This window comes from Eublepharis macularius, chromosome 4 (assembly GCF_028583425.1).
Source record: "Eublepharis macularius isolate TG4126 chromosome 4, MPM_Emac_v1.0, whole genome shotgun sequence".
Classification (NCBI taxonomy): domain Eukaryota; kingdom Metazoa; phylum Chordata; class Lepidosauria; order Squamata; family Eublepharidae; genus Eublepharis; species Eublepharis macularius.
Window position 1 is genome coordinate 90,395,222 of NC_072793.1, and position 20,680 is coordinate 90,415,901.

The 20,680-nt window shown below is 41.9% G+C and overlaps 1 protein-coding gene across 1 annotated transcript in view; it reads right to left on the reverse strand.

Annotated features, from left to right (window-relative positions):
* Nucleotides 1–20,680, reverse strand: part of RNF145 (ring finger protein 145) — a 119,392-nt gene that overhangs the window by 14,713 nt on the left and 83,999 nt on the right. Inside the window, exons 5-8 of the mRNA XM_054977383.1 lie at nt 13,981–14,216; nt 5,433–5,608; nt 2,177–2,317; nt 318–500 (exon numbers count right to left, since the gene is read on the reverse strand). Coding sequence (XP_054833358.1) covers nt 318–500; nt 2,177–2,317; nt 5,433–5,608; nt 13,981–14,216 — 736 coding nt within the window. The remainder of the gene's footprint in view (nt 1–317; nt 501–2,176; nt 2,318–5,432; nt 5,609–13,980; nt 14,217–20,680) is intronic.

Consider the following 20,680-nt stretch of genomic DNA (forward strand, 5'->3'; position numbering starts at 1 on the left):
CAGTTTTACATACAGTGACTTGAGTGCCCAGAGGGCTGCACTAAGAGGTCAAAAGATGAGTGTGGGAATTTAAAGGTACTCTTTGGATTGTATACAAGATCCTTAACTCCTGATTTTTGTTATAAGGTGTTCCTCCCCAGTCTATTTTACTGTCTGTTGTTCCTGTCTGATCAATACTCACTTGATATTAGACTGCTTTATTCCATCCTTTCCACTCCCTCACAATACACTTGGTAATCCACAGCTCTGTGACTAACATAGGAATGGGGTGGGAGGGAGACAGTGATCAACATTAGCAAAGCAAAAGAAATACGTACTTGTCTCTTGAAGCTCCCAATGCTAGAACAATGGGGTCAGCGATCTCAAGCATTGACTGCAGGATAGATGCAACCACAATGAAGAGGATAATACTGAGCAGGAAAGCCCGATGGACAACCTGCAGCTCTATCAAGCCAGTCTGCACGGCTAGAATTAAAAGTGTGACACCTTCTGTCATCCCTCTTTGCATTGTGAAAAAATAGAAAGGGAGAATAAAATTTGGAGTATTAATCATCTGGATTCAATTTTAAAATTGCATTAGTAAAATACAGCCATCATCCCACAGCTTTTGATATCAGAATGTCAGCAAATGATACCAGCTGGTGGCCTTCATCAAACCACAGGTATTTATTTATTGTATTCCTGTCTGGGACATTCAATAAACAATACAATGGGTTATGGATTGCAGACATTTGAAAACAATCACAATTCTAAATATAGAGATGAAATATTGCTGAAACAAAACATTTGACATTAATTTAATTTATTCCATTTATAGTTCGCCCTCTCCACACCAGTGGGCTCAAGGCGGATCACAACAAAGCTTAAAAACACATTACACAATTAACCATCATTACCATTAAAAACATAAAATAGTACGTATCATTCATTTAAAAAATACTACATCTATATAAATATAAAAAACAAAAAACATAGCAGGACATAATTTAGACACTCACCTTTCACAATCTATAGAGCATTTTTTCAGCAAAATATGTGAGAGATGGGAGGTGACATTGAACGGGAGGGCATATAGTTTAATCCCCCACTGGGAGGGGGGGCACCGCCTAGCATCAACCATATGCCTGGCGGAACAGCTCTGTCTTGCAGGCCTGGCGAAATGCTAACAGATCCTGCCGGGCCCTGGTCTCATAAGACAGAGCGTTCCACCAGGCTGGGGCCAGGGCCGAAAAAGCCCTGGCCCTGGTCAATGCCAGGCGGGCCTCCCTAGGATGCAGAAACTACATTAAAGATGTAGAAACTATCCAGTCGGAGCATAACTAACATCAACAGACAGCACAACTGTATAGTCTACAGTCACTCTCCCTTTACCAAAGCATCTCTTTAAACCATTTCTTACAGCCTTATTATCTGAATGCTGCCTTTGGACTACCAAAAGCAAAACTCCAATAAAGAGTGCAGGGACTTGAATTCAAACCTGTTTATTCATTCATTGAGTCAATTGGAGCCAGTCACCATTTCTCAGCATTAATTACTCCGCTATACAACAGTAATTGTACTGACTCTGCGTTATAGAACTGTGAGGATAAAACTTTACATATTAAGTGTTTTGAAATAATTAATAATGGGATGTTTATTCCTACATATTATCTTTGCCTGAAATGTGCCTGAACTCTGATAACCTTGGCTCACTTTTATCTTTATAGGTTGAGACATTTTCCCATAAAAAACAACAGCCGAATTTTAATGATTTTTAAAAAAAATCAGTAAAAATTCAGGATACCTGATTTTTTATTTGGAATTCCCAGATTTTACTGACTCAATCAAAATTTGGTAATTTAATCCAAATTCTGAATGGCACACACCTAGTATTAACAGAATTAATCCTCATTTTTATGCCAGACCACTGTAAGAAAAGGAAACTGTTTCCAACTATCTTCTCAATTGGAACAGGTTGAAATTAATTTTATTTTTTTTGGCACATGTACCCCAACTATCTTTTGCAAAGCTCAAAAGTATTTATTAAAATAAAAAAATCAAATAAAATCACACAAACTGTTTGTTGTACATTCCATTGCTCCATGTACATACTATTATCATCTTTAAAATTATACTATTATGCGTTGCTTCAGATCTGGCTTATGCCAGGGTTAGATATTTTCCACTGAACACTTACCTATTCATAGCAGGGTCATTCATGAATGCTCGGTAGCCTTGCAGATAAAACTTGCAGAGAGTTAGAACTCCCAGTGCAACAAAAGAGACTGTAAACACCAAGCCCAGGAGAGAATAGGGAGTGCTACAGCATTCTGCAATACTAGGAAGGATACAACACAGCTGAATTAGAACTCTGAACAATCCAATATACTTTGAGTTGAAAGCTAGAAAAGATGAATGAAGCTTCATTTATGAGCTTTAGCTGAAATGTCAATATGAATGAGGATCTTGCCAGATTCTACAGATACCAACACACAATATGTTTAGCTGAAGTAAAAGAATCTTGTAAATATAAATTTAACAAAGTGTAGCATGTACCAGCTGAGTTTGTTATGCTGGGCTTCATCAGCATGCACTAAAAAGACAGAACAATCAGGGAGCACTGACCTGCTTACATTTAGTAAGATATTATTCCTCAATGACAAAAAAGATGCTTTCAATTTGCTCATTAACATTTCAATCTAGATACTTCATAAAAATGCAAAATAAAGCCGGTATCTCTTATGTCAGCTCATTTGTACATGTTTAGTAGATACCAAAAAATGAGAACTAAGGGTGTACATACACTGTACGACAAGTGAATGGTGTACATAAATTCAAGGCACATTTTTCTTATCCAACTGCAGTGGCATATGAGCCCCAAGACTTGTATGCGCAACCCTCATGTGGTCAACACCATTGTAAAAAGTCTGGCCTCTTCGGACATGTAAACCTGCAATTTCATGTGCAGATTTATATTTATTGCTGGTTTGCACCTTCCTTTTTCTGTGTTATTGTTTACACAAGCCCAAAATAATCACAAGGAGCAAATTCAGTAACACTAATTCATCAGGCGACATGACACTTTATTGTGTTGCATAACTACAGTGTCCATTCTATGATACTCTTGAGAACTGACCTTTTTTTAAAAAGCAGCTTTTAAAAAAAATCTTATGAAGACTGGGTTTTTAACTTGCTTCAGAGGAGTACATTTTTATAAACAGGGCCGTTTTCACACGCGCCCCGGGAGAACGTGCAAACTCACAGCATGAAACGTCTTCGTAGCACAACCCCCTTTAATGGCCCAATGACATCAGAAAAAGTGCCATTAAACAGGATTGTGCCGGGAAATCGAGCTAGGAAGATGCTTTTATGCCGTGAATCTTTTATGCCGTGAATTTCACGCGATCTTCTGGGTGCGTGGCCGTGTGAAAACGGCCAAAGGGGTGTTAGAACACATATCGTTGTAACGGTTTCTGAGAAACCACAATACTGGAGGGAAGGAACACATTATAATGCAATATTTCTAAGGGGAAAGACTGCATTCATGAGCCAAAGTTTTTTCTGGCATGAAAAACATCCCTCAGCCACTCACTCAAGACATTCTTTTTGTTATTTATTTATTTATTTGATTTAACTCCGCCCTCCCCACAGATGGGCTCAGGGCAGCTAACAACTTTCAAAAAATATATTAAAAGTCACAAAAACATAAAATCAATAATAATTTTTAAAAAGTCATTAAAATAGTCCAGGAGCACGCTATTTAAACAAATATTGGGAGTCCGTATATGGGCATAGCAGATGGCCGAGGGCAGCTGCAGAAGTGGTGGTCTTAGATGGAAGGGGGGGACACCCGCTGGCACTCAGCCGAAGACCCAGTGGAACATCTCCGTTTTACAGGCCCTGCGAAACTATAACAGGTCCAGCAGGGCCCGGATTGCCAGTGGGAGAGCATTCCACCAGGCTGGGGCCAGGGCAGAAAAAGCCCTGGCCCTGGTTGAGGCCAGACAGATATCCGTTGGGCCGGGGAGCACCAGGAGTTGCTTGCCTGCAGAGCACAACACCCTGCAGGGGACGTAATGGAAGAGGCGGTCCCGCAGGTATGCAGGTCCCAGTCCGTGAAGGGCTTTAAACACCAAGGTTCACCTTGAACTGGATCTGGAACTCCACTGGGAGCCAGTGCAGCTGGCATAGCACAGGATGAATGTGTGCTCGGATTGGCGTTCCGGTAAGGATGCGTGCCGCTGCATTCTGGACCAGCTGTAACTTTCAGGTCAGGCCCAAGGGCAGCCCAGCGTAGACTGAGTTGCAGTAGTCTAGCCTGGAGGTGACCATTGCATGGATTACTGTGGCCAGGTCCCGGGGTGAAAGATAGGGCGCCAGTTGCCTGGTCTGTCAAAGATGAAAAAAGGCAGACCTGGCAACGGTCGTGACCTGGGCCTCCATTGAAAGTGTGGCATCCAAGGTCACACTCAGGCTCCTCACCGTCAGCGAAGATTTCAATTGTACCCCGTCGAGAGCTGGGAGCCAGGTCCCCAGCTCGATCGCCCCATGACCCAGACCCAGAACGTCCGTCTTCAGGGGATTCAATTTCAGGCGACTCTGATGTAACCATACTGTCATAGCCTCAAGATCCTTGGCCAAGGAATCCAGAGCGAGATCAGACTGGCTGTCCATCAGCATATAGAGCTGAGTGTCATCCGCATACTGGTGACAACCCAGCCTAAAGCTGTGGGCTAACCAGGCGAGGGGGCACATACAGATGTTAAATAGCATCGGGGAAAGAATCACCCCCTGAGGGACACCGCATACCAAAGAATGGCGAGTGGACATCTGTTCCCCGAGTACTACCCTCTGTCCCCGATTGTGAAGGAAGGAGTTCAGCAATTAATGGTAGAAAGGCAGGATAGGAATATAAAGATTCATATACTGCCTTTTAATCTTAAAAAGCAGCATATACCAGAAGAATTTAAAAGCTTAAAACCTTTAAAATACCTAATATAAAATGGCAAAGATAACAAAAACTGAGATTGAGAACATTTCTTTTTCTTAAAGGCAGATGCAGCAATCCTTATTTCTCATGCTGTGACAGCCTTTTCATTTGAATGCCGACAAACTAGAATGAGACATAGGGCAGTTTGCCCACGTCCCACCCAGGACATTCTCTATGCCCTTCTACAACACATATAACATAACATGTAACACAGAGCATATGTACAAAAAATTAATACTGCCACTGTTCCATCTCAAATCAGTGAAGGAAAGATTGCAAAAAATCGGGTACATATACCCAATGTCGCATGTTATGTTACACATGAAGTGCCCCCCATCACACATACAGCATTTTCTATATGAGGCTGATTTCTATATGAGACTGGTTTCCCTTTTTGATTGTAGGAAGCAGCTTTATTTATGATGGCAACTTGACAACTGCCAAATAGACACAAGTTAAGTACCTGGTTAGAAAGAGAAAGAGAAGCCTCTCCCTAGAGGCAGGCTGATCCCGTGTGCTGAAGTAGGAGTAGATCTGAAGAGCAAACAATACAAGCCAGAAGACCATGAAGAGAACAGGGACCACCAACTGGTTCCACAGAGACATTCCTAAGGCCAAAAGGCCGTACACCTCAACCACCTGCATAAGTCAAAAAGAGGAGACTGTTTTTTCCCCTCCAAAATAAAACGGAAGAATGTATTCTTATCTGAAAAAGAAAGGAAGAGTCACAGCAATCCTGTTCATAATTTTTCAGAAACCCAGCTATTTTTGCTACCTTCTTGCTAAAAAATAACTTATAAAAGTTAAAGAAAACAGTAGGTGTCGAATGTGAATCACCTTTTTCTCTTTCCTGTTCCTTCTTTGCTGCTGGTTTAATTAGGTATTCACAATGCAGATTATCAGCATGTGAAGCTGGCAGTGAGTCTGATAATTAAGACACAACATTATGAAGTGGCAGTTTATTGTGCCTCCCAAGTCATGTCTCACTGCAGCAGACACTTTGTATTATGCCATACACCACTTTATGCAAAGGAGGCTCCTAACCTTTTTCATCTCTGTGATGTGATGTTCTACGTAATAATGGATGATTATGGAGTCACAAGAGATCAGAAAACTCTCAAGAGAAGATCAAAATGTTCACAAAAAAGTTATCATTTCACATATTGTGCTAAGTTAGGCTTCCCAGTTGCCTTTTGGTGGCTGGTGATCTCTGGAAGGTTTGCCCCATTGCCCTCTGATCGCTGGCAAGTGGTTGGAAGTGGCAACGCCCCCCCCCCCAGAGATCATCTGCCACCGACAGGCAACTCAGGAATGCGCACACCAGGCATACTCACAGTGGAGCACAACAACATCACTTCCTGAAGTGATGCTGTCACGCCAGCCACAGGCATGCTTCTGCTCTTCAATTGGGCCAATTTTGCCCCCCTCCCCCCAGGACAGAATTAGCCCCTGCAAAGCATGGGAGCACATCTGTGGCTGATGTGATGATGTCACTTCTCGGAAGTGACATCATTACGCCTCTTCAGGAGCATGCACGAGCACTTTGCAAGTGGAGCTCAGAGCAAGTAAGTCCCAGGTCCCCCTTCCTCTAGCTGGAAGGATAAAGGGACCAGGGAACCCTATGCTAAGTGGGAATTCAACTCCAATTTGCTGTGCTTGACACCAATGTGGCTTGATCGCAGGCTTGACTCATTTCCCTCTCTTTTTACACATAACAGAAAAAAAAAACTACAGTTGGTTTTAAGCCCCATCCTCCTTGGATTCACGTTGGGATTCAACCTTGGTTTAAAATTCAGGGCTTCTGTAGGGTAAAAAAAACTGTTTAATTCATCCAGGAACCTGCATTCGGACCTCTCAGGCAACTGAAGTTCGTTTTCATGCTCTGTGTGAAGAAGAAAGGGACCACGTGGGTGCAATGAACAAGCAGCTTTCTTGCCTATCAAAGCAAGCTGGAATTTAATTGTAGCTTTCTGTGACATCTGAATGCAGCCACTGTCATTTCATAAACAGAAGCAAGGCAATTTCATAAACAGCAGCAAAACTACACTGCTAAGTCAGAAAACGTTTATGAAATAAAATTGGAGCAAGGTAAGTCAAAGGGCAAACATGTAACTAGCCTTAACTTCAGTGCAGTGTTTTGGATTTAAAGAACAAAGCCTCCAATTCATTTTGGCCAATATATACTTGTTCTTACTGCAGAAGAAACAAGATTCTGATTATAACATGCCATTAGTAAAAGTGGTTATGTCCTAATCCTAAATTACACTAGATTAGAATCTTAACACAAAACTAATTCAAAGCTGTAATTATACTCTGACGGCAGGCAACTTGTCTGAGAGGCTATTAATAAAAAAATCAACTTAATGGCAAATATATGTCCTTTATATAACACACCACTTTACATAATACACAGTGCTATTCTTAACCACAGTTTATTTTATTAGTTTCACTATTATCCAAACAGCAGGTTGTAAGTATCTACTAAATTGTTCAGATATTGTCAAGAACTGAATGGCATGATTTGCATAATGAAGTGGCAGAACCAAGGGTGAGGAGCACTCTCTCAACTGTAAGATTTTCTCTATGCTGAAGTTGTGTAACATTTCCCAGTAAGCGTTAAGGATTTATATATAGAAATCATTGAGAAGTCAAGTTATTCCTACTGCCTTTAAACAAATTAAAACTAGGAAAACTAATAGCACATGAACATACGTATTTGCTGAAATCATCTATGTCCACTCATCAGTGAGACAGTTGGTGGGTGCCTGGAGTAGAGCCTTCCTGGTGGTTGCACCAACATTCTGAAATTCCCTCCACAAGGAGCTCTGCCTGTGTCCGTCTCTCAATCGGTTTTAGAGACAAGTAACCATGTTTTGATCATCAAGCTTTTAGAACTAAGTAGATGAGTGAACTGTAAGTTATATTTTAAGTTCCTGACACTGTTAGTCTTAAAAAGGATGAGGTGGATCCTAACTGTGTTTACTAATGTTAAGAAGATGTTTCTGCCAGTTGGAAGGTCAATTTTCACCAATTTCTCCCTCCAACCGCAGCTTCTCCCAAAACCTATTCCTGGAGCCCTACTTACTCCTGGGGCATGATCACAGGAGGGTACAGCTAGCTACAGTGGGAAAGGAAAAATTAACTTCCACAAACATCATTCCACTCAGGCTGAATATGAGCCACTCCTTTTTTTGCAGTTTTAAAATTGTACTGGGCTTAGGCTTGCCAGTCTCTCACTGGAGGCGGGGGATCCCCTGCTCCCACCCCTGCTTACCTGGCTGACGGGGGAAAAGGTGGTGCGGCGTGCACCCATGCTCTGCAGTGGGCCAATTTGGGCCCCTTTGGGGCTTAAATTGGCCCACCATGAAGAACTCCAGGGCCCTCCCAATACTGCTCTTGCACTCCACAGTGGGCTGAATGGGACCCGTTTGGGGATGAAATTGGCTCGCAGCAAAGGACAGGACCACTCCAAGGCCTGTCGCACCACCCCAGCAGCACTCCTGCGCTCTGCAGTGGGCCAAAATTGGCCTGCTGTGGAGTGCAGGAGGGTTCCCAGGGGTGGCATGAGGTCCTGCACGATGACGTCACCCTCAGAAGTGCTGTCATTGCACGGCCCTGGGAGTGCATGTGCATGGTGCACATGCACGAAGACCTCCGCAGAGGTAAGTGCCCAGAAGGTGAGAGGACCTGGCAACCTAACTGGGCAGTGCTTTTCTTACAGTTGTTCTTTTTGTGAACCAACTTGATTAAATAAAGGTTCTTTTTTTAAAAGCAAGGCATGGCATATATTTTATTTATTTATTTCATTGGATTTCTATTCCACCCTCCTCGCAGGCAGGCTCAGGGAGGATTACAACATTTTAAACACAGTACAGCAATAAATATACAAATTAGCCATGAAAATATTATAAAAACATTATAAAACCTTAATCAATTATACTGTAATAATAAACGAATACCAAGATAGCAGCAACCAATACACAGTTATTTGTTCGGCTTCACTTGGATAAAACCCATGGGCAACAGTTAATATAATTTTCAGGGGTAATGAAGTTGTTAAAAACAGGGTGGTGGTGGTGGAACATCTGATGGGGAGGGTTAAAACACTCATTCACACCCTCCCCCCAAACATGGCCAGCAGAGACCTGGCCTAGCCTCATCCATATGCTGAGGCTGGGCTATAATGGAAGGACTACATGTTGCCATGGTGCCAGACTCTTTTCTCCCATACTCGCATTTTCTGTAAGAGAAAAGTCTATGTTTGTGTTCTCAACATTTGAAACTTTAAGCACAGTGTGAAGTAGGGAAGAGCAAAGAATGGAAGGAATATGTGACTACATGGTCTCTCTCAGGAATAACGGTTGACTCATACAATCTAGGGGAGGCAGTATAATAGTAGACCCCACTTTACCTAGCAGCCACTGGGACATGACCCAACAGTTATCCTGAAACTGGTCCTCCATGGGCCAACAATACACATTTATTTATTTGAGGATTTATACCACTCCTTTCCACATAATTCAAGGAGGCTTAAGTATGATTAAAAATTTCCACATTAAAAAACAAGATAAATCTCTCCCCTCCCCCTTAAAAGATGTCTGCAACAAATGGCTGCTTGAGGATTGTAATTGGTGCACTGGGACATACGGAAGGAGACGGTGGTTGAAATGTGGTTCCCAGATCATGAAGGGCTTTAAAGATCCTGACTTTAAAAGTCATGAACTCAGACACAAACTAGCAGCCAATGTAGCTGTTTGAAAATGGGTAGCACATGTTCTCAGTGACTAGCCCTTGATAATAGTTGGGCTGATGCATACTCGACCAATTGTAGAAGTGTTGTCTTCAAGAGCAGACCCATGTAGAACATGTTACAATAATCCAACCATGAGATTACAGAAACATGGATCAGTGTCACTAGATTAGCTGAGTCTAGGTAGTGGAAGGGTTCGTGTACCAGAAACAGGTGATAAAGGCTTACCAGGCCAACATGCCAACCTGCTTTTCAAAGAGCAAGGCAAGTCCCATGAGCACTCCCAGGCTCTTGGCCTGCTCTGAGAAATCCAACTTTACTCCATCTAGGACAAGAAGACTTAGTCCCTCTAGAATATCGACCGTCCCTCTAGAATATCAACCTTCCCAAACAGTATTAACTTTGTCTTGTCTGGATTCAGCTTCTGTTTGTTTCACCTTACTCACTTGACCACAAACCACCAGTTCAGAAGCAAGATGGAGGCATCGGGAGGCTCGGGTTATGAAATACAGAGTTGAGTGTCATCTGAATATTGATGGCACCCAACCCCAAAGATCCAGACACTTTTGTTCAGTGGCATATATATATTAAAAAGCTTGGGTGAGGGAACAGAATAGTGTAGCACCCTACAAGATAAAACCAACACTTGATTCCATAACTCAGGTGGATATTCTTTGTGTCTGGTCAGACAAAAAAGAACAAAACTATCAAGAGAGCTACATCCTTAATACCAACTCCATATTCAAGCTGGTGGATAAGAATGAAATAGTCAATGGTGTCAAGGGCCACTGAAAGATGTAACAGTATCAACAAGGAAGGCTGTCCCCTGTCCAATTTTAAACGAAGATCATCCACCAGTGCAACTAAAGCTGTCTCAGTCCCAAATCCAGTTCTGAAACTAGACTGGAATGGGTCAAGGGCTGATACGTCACCCAAGAAGTCCTAGAGCTGCTCTGCCACCACACACTATCCTCTTCCCTAGAAAGCTAAACTGGTAACTGGCCCATAAACGGCCACCTCATCCCCAGACAATGAAAGTTTTTGAGTAGAGGTCTGCCTCCTTCAAAGTTTTAGCCCCCTCAATCGAGGAAAAGCTGGTGATTTTCACTAATGGTCCCAATATCTTCCCCAGCAAGAGTTTAAAAGCTTGGATGGGCAGGAGTCCAGAGCACTAGTGGTGGCCCTAATACTCCAAGCACCTGTCAGCATCCAGAGGAAACTATCCATTAAAAAAAGGACAAGCAGGCACTTCTGACACAGCAGGTACTGGATCTGCTCTCAATTTGGCTTCTTAAATGGATGAGAGAGATTTTGTCAGTAAAGTACCCCGCAAAAACATTACAGCTAGAGACCAAATTTTCATCACTATCAGGGAATAGTGTTACCAAATCACAAATCTCTTTAAACAACTGAGTTGGACAAAATTCTGCTGATGCAATAGTGGCAGAGAAGAAAGTCTTCTTTGTTGCCATCACCACCACCTCATAGGCCTGCCAATGGGCTCTATGACACAGTCTCCCTGATTTGTCTTGAGTGTTCCACTAAGGTCACTCTAGCTATTTTCAGTCCACTTCATATTGCCTAGCTCCTTGGTAAACCAAGCTGCTGGGGGCCTCACAGAGCATGAAAACATGGGAAGCGGTGAGTGGCATAATGAGTGTGGAAAAATCATAGTTAGAAAAAGAAGAAATAGGAGGAAGTGAAGAAATGTGTAAACACAGGGAGGGAATACAGCTAGGCAGGATAGGACAAAATGGATGTACGCAACAGCTGCCATTCCTATATACTAGGAGTGGTAGTTTCTGGTCAGCATACTGGTTCAAGATTGGCTGCTTGTTATTCAAGAACCTTCCCATCTTCTCTCCCATAGACAGCTTGATTTGCTCTACAAAATGTGAGCATGAAAAGATTTATCAATAATGACACACTTAGAACACTTAGCATGGTTACATTATGTGTACCTCACTTTTTAAGGCATTCAGACCACATTATTCCAGCAAACTTGTAATGCAGACCTACAGCATAATCCCTGTATTTTACATGGGAGCTAAAGTTGAGGAATTAGGGTTTTCCCAAGCACTCCTAGAAAATCCACAGCTGAGGTGAGATTTGGATTTCTAGATCCCAGCCCAGACTCTTGCCACTATATATACCAAATCTAAAATAGAAGTGGAAAGCAGATTGAAGAACATAAGAACATAAGAACATAAGCAAAGCCATGTTGGATCAGGCCAGTGGCCCATCCAGTCCAACATTCTGTCACACACAGTGGCTAGAAATCCAGTGCCATCTAAAGGACTGTCAGTGAGGCCAGGACACCAGAAGCCCTCCCACTGCCTTCCTTCCAGCACCAAGACAACAGAGCACCACCTCCCCACAAAGAGAATACCATCTATCTCCTGTGGCTAATAGCCACTGATGGACCTCTGCTCCATATATTTGTCCAGTCCCCTCTTGAAGCTGGCAATGCTTGTAGCTGCCACCACCTCCTGTGGCAACGAATTCCATGTGTTTATCACCCTTTGTGTAAAGTAGTATTTTCTTCTATCTGTTCTAACCCGACTGCTCAATAATTTCATAGAGTGCCCACGAGTTCTTGTATTGTGAGAAAGGGAGAAAAACACATCTTTCTCGACCTTCTCTAACCCGTGCATTATCTTGTAAACCTCTATCATGTCTCCCCTCAGTCGTCTTTTCTCCAGGCTAAAGAGCCCCAAGCGCCTCAATCTTTCCTCATAGGGAAAGTGTTCCAACCCTTTAATCATTTTAGTTGCCCTTCTCTGTACTTTTTCCAGTGCTATGATATCTTTTTTAAGGTGTGGCGACCAGAACTGTACACAGTACTCCAAATGAGGCCTCACCATCGATTTATACAGAGGCATTATGATACCGGCTGATTTGTTTTCAATCCCTTTCCTAATAACCCCTAGCATAGCATTAGCTTTTTTTATGGCAGTCGCACACTGTGCTGACGTTTTTAGTGAGTTATCTATCATGACTCCAAGATCTCTCTCTTGGTCAGTCTCCGCCAGTTCAGACCCCATCAACTTGTATTTATATTTTGGATTTTTGGTTCCAATGTGCATTACTTTGCACTTGGCTACATTGAACCTCATTTGCCACATGGATGCCCACTCTTCTAGCCTCGACAGATCCCTTTGGAGTGCCTCACAATCCTCTCTGGCTTTCACCACCCTGAACAATTTCGTGTCATCTGCAAATTTAGCCACTTCACTGCTTAATCCCAATTCCAAATCATTAATAAACAAGTTAAAAAGCATTGGACCCAATACCGACCCCTGTGGCACCCCACTGCTCACCACCCTCCACTGTGAGAAGTGCCCGTTTATGCTCACTCTCTCTTATGCTCACATCTCTCACATATTTCAGGTAGCCATCTCAGGATGTAGCAAGTCCTATGGTAAAGTCAGGGAACTTCGCCAGTGAAGCCATACAAATAACGGCCATAATATTAAAGATTATTCTGCTAGTCTGAATGCAACAGCAATATGAAAAGTGGTCAAAGCACTATCCCTTCTCTACTGCATCATTGCACCCTTTAGTGTTTGGGGTTTCAGCATTTAACACCTTACTACAATTATTCTTTAGATATTTGGGGTGTAGGTCTTCCATCCGAAAAATTGCTGTCTAAAGAGCTTGTATTTTCCCATTCTGCTTCACACCCTAGCCTAACAAATGTATGAAATCCAAAGCTGTATAGCGAGTTTGCTATTAAAGAAAGAACAGAGACCACCTTGTTAATTAACGAGCTGATGGTTATTTATATGCCTTCAATGCTACAGCTGTGCCTGAGATTGCAGTAGCACAACCAGCTGTTTCAATGGCTCATTATTGTCGTAATTTAAGGCACATAATCTTATTGGGTCCAGAAGATTCATTCCACTCCAAAAAATAAATAAATTGGAAGCCTAGCACACTTCAGGTTGAACATATTGTATTTGTCACAATACAGCTGCAACATAAGTTTCTTCTTTTCTTCCCTCTTCTTTCTGCTAGCATAGTCTAACCTAATTACAGATATACATTTTCTGTTCCAACATGTTATAATCTGCAGTCTTGTCTCCCCCCTCAATTTTTTTTCTTTTGTTTAAAACCCAGACACTCTAAAGTTTGATGACTACTATATACCCCATTGATGATTTTGTTGCTGCTGAATGTCAACACTGCTACCTTCAATTTCTGGATAGACAGAAGTAGGCCAAGACACATTTAAAAAATTGCTTCTTTCAACATATCTTACCTGAACAAGTTCTCTATATGCAGATTTTGCAAGATTATATGGTACAAGAAGATTGGATGCCAAAAAGTAGAGAACTTCCAAGCCAGTGAAAATCATAGCAAATTTGTTGATGATAACAATAGTTTCCAGAGGGACAAGGCAAAGCCGCGCCAGCAGAGGGAGCATGTGAGCAGAGAAGAGCCAGATCTGTTTGGTTTTCATGACGCAGGAGCAAAGGGTGCAGACTACTAGCTGACCTGAAAATGACAGGAAGTATTATAAATAGCAAAAACCCCTAGACTTTAAGAGGGAAAAACTCTCTTAATATTTATTAAGAGCATTTTTGCCTCACTTTTCTCTAAAACTGTAATTAATGAGAATTACAATGATTTTTAAGGAATGCCATTATGCCTTGCATAATTCGAAGAATTTCAGCAATGGAAGCCTTCTTAACAACTTCAGGCAGGCAATTCCATCAAATAGGACAGCCACTGAAAAAGCCTTAGATTTAGTTGCAGCCATCATAACTACACCCTACAGGAGTCAATAAGCAGCAGATGTTGTTTGAAGTTGGTTAACAGAGCTACTCATCACAAAAACTCAGTGATGAGTATTACATCTAGACGGCAACCCAACTCACCTTTTAAAAGTTAAGCACGTTGGCAAGGAAGGCATTTGTTCAGCTAGTTAAAACACTTTAAAGGAGCTTTATGGTGTGCTCTTTATTGAGTGACAGATGTATCGTCTTAAATGTGACTTACAAATTAATGATCTGCAGTGTGAATCTACTAAAACTGTTAAGCTTTGAAGCAGAGACACATCGCCCTGCTGCATATCCTTAGTGTGTTGTAGTCTAAAAAGTGCAAACCAAAAGATGACAAGTATGATTTGAATGGGACCAGCCGCACCCATAAAAGAGGCTTCTCCTAAAAATGTAATGTAGGAAAGGAAGTTCCACTCAACAACCTAGTTCAAAGTAAGCTTGCTTACGGTAAGAAACGCTACTCACAACACAATAAGTAGGACAAGTAAGTTTAATAAACCCAAAGATGCAACTTACACTTGCAGCACAGAAGGTTAGATTTAGGAACTCTTGATAAGATCATGAAATTTTCAACATTCATAAATTGCAAAGTTTCCCAGATTCCACAATTACAGAGGAAAATATGGAAATGTGTTTGTTGGAAAAGAGAGGCAGTCAAATAGAAACACAAATTATACACTCTTAATTAATGACACGTGAACTCTCAGGGCTTGCTCTTGATCATTCAGCTGTCTGAGAAAAGTGGCAGCCAGGATGAGCCATTTCATGCTGAGTAGGGAACCTTCTTAACCCTTTGGGTATTAAAGAACCCTGCAGTTATAGCTCCTGCAAATATGGCAAGCCATAGTTTGCTTTAAGTGTTTAGAAGTTCATGACACTCCATCAAATCTAGACTCTGATAAAAGTTCTACCTGCACTAATACAGCTTGCTGTTGTGTCACTTTCTGGGTGGATAATTCCAGTTAGAAACTAACTCCAGTTACCTAAGAGGTATGTGTGCATAGCCTTAAGTTAAACAAAATTAGTTTTCTTCTTACAAACTTTTCTTGATTTAGAGACCTGGTTTGTGGGGAGTAAACTAATTCCAGGTAATCTGCACACCTGCATTATCTGTATCACAGGTAACCCTGAGTCAGTTTCTACCCAGGATTCTTCAAACGAGAAAGAGGGGGGGGGGGCGTGAACCAAGCAACATGCTTTATCTGTACATATTACTTTAATGCTAGCTTAAAATGGCTCCTGAACACTGGGACTGTTTCCTAATCAATAAACCATTTGGTGACAGAAAGTGTCATCAAGTCACAGTGGACTTATGCTGAACCCTTAGGGTTTTCAAGGCAAGAGTGGAAGAGAGGTAGGTTGCCGCTGCCTGTCTCGGTAGAATGATCCTGGAATTCCTTGGTGTGGTCTCCCATCCAAGCACTAATCGGGGCCAATCCAGCTTAGCTTCCAAGATGTAAGATCAGGCTAGCCTGGGCTTGTGCAATAAATCATGCAGTTCTAAGCTAAAGCTACTACTATAAGCAATAACTTCTTTATCTATTCTGGTATTGTAGGTGGCATATATTTATAAATATAGGTTCCAATCAATAGGGCAAGCAAACTTAAACCCTACTAGTATGAAGTGTAATTAACTTCCTCTGGGGTTGTACTTGCAAATTTTGCAAAGCCACAAACACAAGATGACTACAGATGTAGAAAACTGAAAAACAACAACACTGGATTCCAATAGTTTTTTCAGCAGCAATATTTATGGAGCCAGCAGAAGTTTAGTAGCCAAGGTCAGCAAAGCTTGTAGAGCATCTAGGTCAGTAGTTGCTATTCCAATAACTTTAATGCCTCTGGGCTACTCATTCTCAGTTGTCACTCAGATAATTCAGCCAGTTAAGACAATGTTGTTCATTCAAGACAACATTTTAAAGGAATACTACTTTGTAAAACAAGTTGCTATCCATTCAAACAGTAAGCAACATTGCTGGGCTTGCACAAGATGATCTGTTTTATATGTTCCTGTATGTCACAGGTAGTCAACAACTAAAAATAGTTATCAAAGTACAGTCTTCGTAAGGCCAGATTGGTCATCTCTCATGGGCTTTTTATGCACAGGCTATTTGCCCCATTTGGCCCTATACTGTGTTAGATTTTTTAAAATTTATGCACAGCATTTGATATCTTCAGTGGTGATCCCGACAGCATCCTGGGGTTTACCTTAGCTTAGTGGATGCTGGTTTCCTGCACCTTTTTCTTCAATATAACATGATAAGCCTGACTCCCATGTGGATATTTACATTTGCTTTTCCTCGACCCACCCCCTGTTCAATGACTCATTTGTTAGGCTCCTCTCCCCGCCCCTTTCCGCCTCCTATTCTTTCCTCCCTTTTCCCACCCTCTCTTCTTTCACCTTCCGAGGTATTTTTCAAAAATGGCTCTGGTTCCTTGTGGGCCCTCAGTCCATCCATCGCACCCTGCAGTCCTCTTGCCTTGCTTTGGCCATCCAGTCTCCCCAAGTGCCAAAGCACTCTGCTCTGCAGCACTGTGCTGCCTGGGACTTGGTCCTAAGGAGCCCTGCCTGCCTGGTGAGCCCCTCAGCGATGGTGGTAGCGAAGGACTGCGGCTACTCCAGGCCCAGAGGGCCGAGTCCTCACACGAGCCAGAGCCAACCGGCCTGGACGCACATGAGCAGCAGCAGCAGCACAAAAGCAGGGGCCAGCAAAGGAAGGAGCAGTTGCTAGGCAAGCTGTGCATTCTGGCCTTGCTACTCCTGCTCTGGCTGCTTGTGTGTGCTCAGGTAGGCCAGCTGGCTGGCCGCACCAACACCACTACTGCCAAGTCAAATGGGGGGGGGGCACTGCCATGCAGAGGGGCTTACCAGGTAGGCAGAACTCCTGAGGGCTGAGTCCCAAGTGGCAGGGCAGGGTGCTTTGGTGCTTGGGAATGGTTGGTTGGCCAAAACCATGCAAGAGGGCTATGGGGAGCCTAGGTGTACAGAACTAGTGGCATGCAAAATAAACACATTTTTTGATGCAACACCAGCATGTGGGAAGAGATTTTCAGGACAGAAGTTGGCGATTGGTTGCTTTAGCAGCTTAACAATTTTGCAAAACAAATGGCATGTGCAATGAGGTAGCATTTTCAGAGGATCTTTCTTCCAATCAGAATTTTCTCTCCAGTAAGGGGGCGGAAAACTGTTCAGACAATTAATGGAGAGAAATCCAACACTGAGGTGGAGATGCATAATGCATCAAACTAAAACAGGGCAAATAAATGAGCTTTCACTTCTAACAAGATCAGGAGCAAGGACAGTGTGAAAAGGTCCACACAAAAGAAACCAACAAAATATGGCTACTATTTATTAGCATATCCTAGTCATCTTCAAAACTAGCCAATTTTAAACTGTGAAATAAAGACTCCTTATCCAAGAGCACTGGGTCAAAGAAGCTTGAAAGAAAGGAAAATTTTAACTGCTCATATTCTTACACTTGTACTACTTTTTAGAAATCAGTCTCTGATGCAATTATTTTAAATATCAACAAGGCAGCAACCCTGTTTGTTCTACTACTGAAAATGTCTTGGAATTACTTCCTCCTCTTTAAAACCCAGTCCTTTCCCACTGAGCTCAAAAATCATGTGTAGCATCATACTGCAGCTGTCTTAGAGCATTACGCAATAAACCTTTTCAGAGCAGCAAATGCTGCTACATCACAGCCAGTGTCATCAGAGACAAGAGAATGCCGAGTTCCCTCTATATTCTCCTCCCAGGCAAGCAATTATTATCTTTTTGGAGAGGAGAACTACCAACGAAGTGTTAGAGCCTGTACACATCCTCTAGTCCCTTTCTGGAAAAAGAACAGAAATCTCCTGTGTCTGGAGTCTGATGAGGATGAAGATTGGCTGAGTACTGCATCTGAGAGCCAAGCTACAAGTGATGTCTGACACAAGTTGGATACTTGTCAGCTTCCCTCAAGTTTTGATGGGAAATGTAGCCATCCTGCTCTTGTAGCTTGGCTCTCCGACTGCTGTCCAATGGACTTTTCAACTGTCACTTGTCCATCATTCCGCCAAGCTGCCTACATTTCCCATCAAAACTTAAGGGAAGCTGACAAGTGTCCAATCTGTGTCAGGCGTCACTTGTAGCTTGGCTCTAAGTATGCAGTACAGAATTTATGACAGCTATAATTTCCCTTTGTGTTTTACATCATTTGATGATTTCTAATTTCCCAACAACAATTGTAACTAGCTATAATACAGAACATGATCCTCACTGAGGTGACAAAGAAGAACACAACAATTAATTATCTAAAAGTAAATGATCTGACGAAGAGAGCGACTAAGACAGCACACAGTGCCCAAGAATTTAGTGCCTTCTCTAATTTTTCTCCTAAAAGGGGAAAGAGAAACTCTGAGGAAATCTGAGCTTTCAGGTGGCCAGGAGGAGGGGGATCTCAATTAGCCTCTAGCAAAAAGGTTTTACAATAGTATTTTAACTTGGGTTCTGCTCGTGATGTGAAGCACGAAGGAAGTTACTTCTTTAGATATCTGGCCTATTTCCGTCAATATATTGCTAGGATTAACTATGTACCAAAATGTGAGTGTCAGCTTGCAGTATGACATGATGTTCTCCACACCACATGACCACCCAATACCCCTGGGCATAAACCAGGCCTCAAGCACTGTTGCTGGTCAGAGCCAGATGAATAAATTGTTACTGATCAGACTGGTATCACTAAGCTGATCTTCTTTCAATAATGCTAAGACAGTAATGATGAATCATTCTAGTCAGAAAATACTTCTGACCCCCCCCCCCAATTTTTGCAAACTGTTCCACTCTGTGCCACCACAGCACATATATCAGAATTTTTGTCATCTGGGAGGTAGGAAAAAAAAAGCTGAAGGTAAAAAACAAACTCTGTAGTAAACAAAACTGTGTATTATTTGAACAGATATCCTCAGAGTCATAATAGGTAGAACTGCCAGCACATTTGAAAACACTGAACTCTAATAATGTATTATTAAACACATTATAGCATATTAATTGTTGCCAAAATTATTTACATGCAAACAAACAAAAAATCTTGGAAATGCTGTATATATCTGTCTATAGTGTAAGAGGGTCCTTCCTCCAATGTTCCCCCAAATTTCTCATGCTGTACACTTGGGAAGAGTGAAATGCTTTGTATGTTTTTTGTACTCAGAAAGAGAAAACATTCACAGGAAGTTTTGTTCAGCGGTCCCGCAAATTTTCCATTGGAAAAATCAAAAGTCCTCTGGCTTTTTCATGCTATATGTTTCAAGTGTTTAAAAAACTTAAAAAGCCTTTAAAAGCATTTTAATTGTTCCAAAAGAAAAACTATTTCACAGGACACTTTTTTTCAATGCTTCCTCAAAATTTCCAACTTTTCTGCTGGAAAGGTTGAAAAAACATCCCCAGAAAAAAAGTTTTTTCTGTTGTCGTCCCCCCCTCCCCGGCCTTAAATCTGTAGTTGATACATAAGGGAAAATAGGAAGACATTTAAAACAATATCCAAATATAGACTCACATACTACATCAAGTACTTAACTCCCATACATGAAGGAGAGACCATTATTATTAAGACATACTTGTGAAAGATACTCGAAGGTCAGAAACTTGGGAATTAAGTGCACTATCTGCCCAATAACCTTCGGACAAATATGCTTATGCCCTTGAATTGGGAAGTAGGGATACTTAATCTCCAAATTAGCATTTAATGGATAATATAGGGAATTCTGGCAGAGCTTTACACAGGACACATTCTAGTAGCGCACATTCATTGCATTCTCTGTTGCAGAAGAACTAAATGTCACAATAACAGGGTCTTCTCATTGAAAGGCATACCCCATTATATTTTCTTGCTAGTCATCACTGACAATATAGTAATAGGCAAGATATCTTTCCTGAGTTAGCAAACATCCCTGGCACCAGAGAAAATATTTAAAATTTGCTTTTAATTTAATTTAGTAGATTTGTATTTCGCCCTCCCCATGACAGCAGGCTCAGGGGCGGATTCATATTTTAAGTTCAATTCATGTTTAGGGGTGTGCAGTTCGGGTTTTGGAAAACCTGAAAAAACCCAAATCACCCCGATTCGGGTTGATTCGGAGAAACCCGAATCAATTCGGGAAAACCCGAATCGATTCGGGTTTTCCGAATCGCCATAA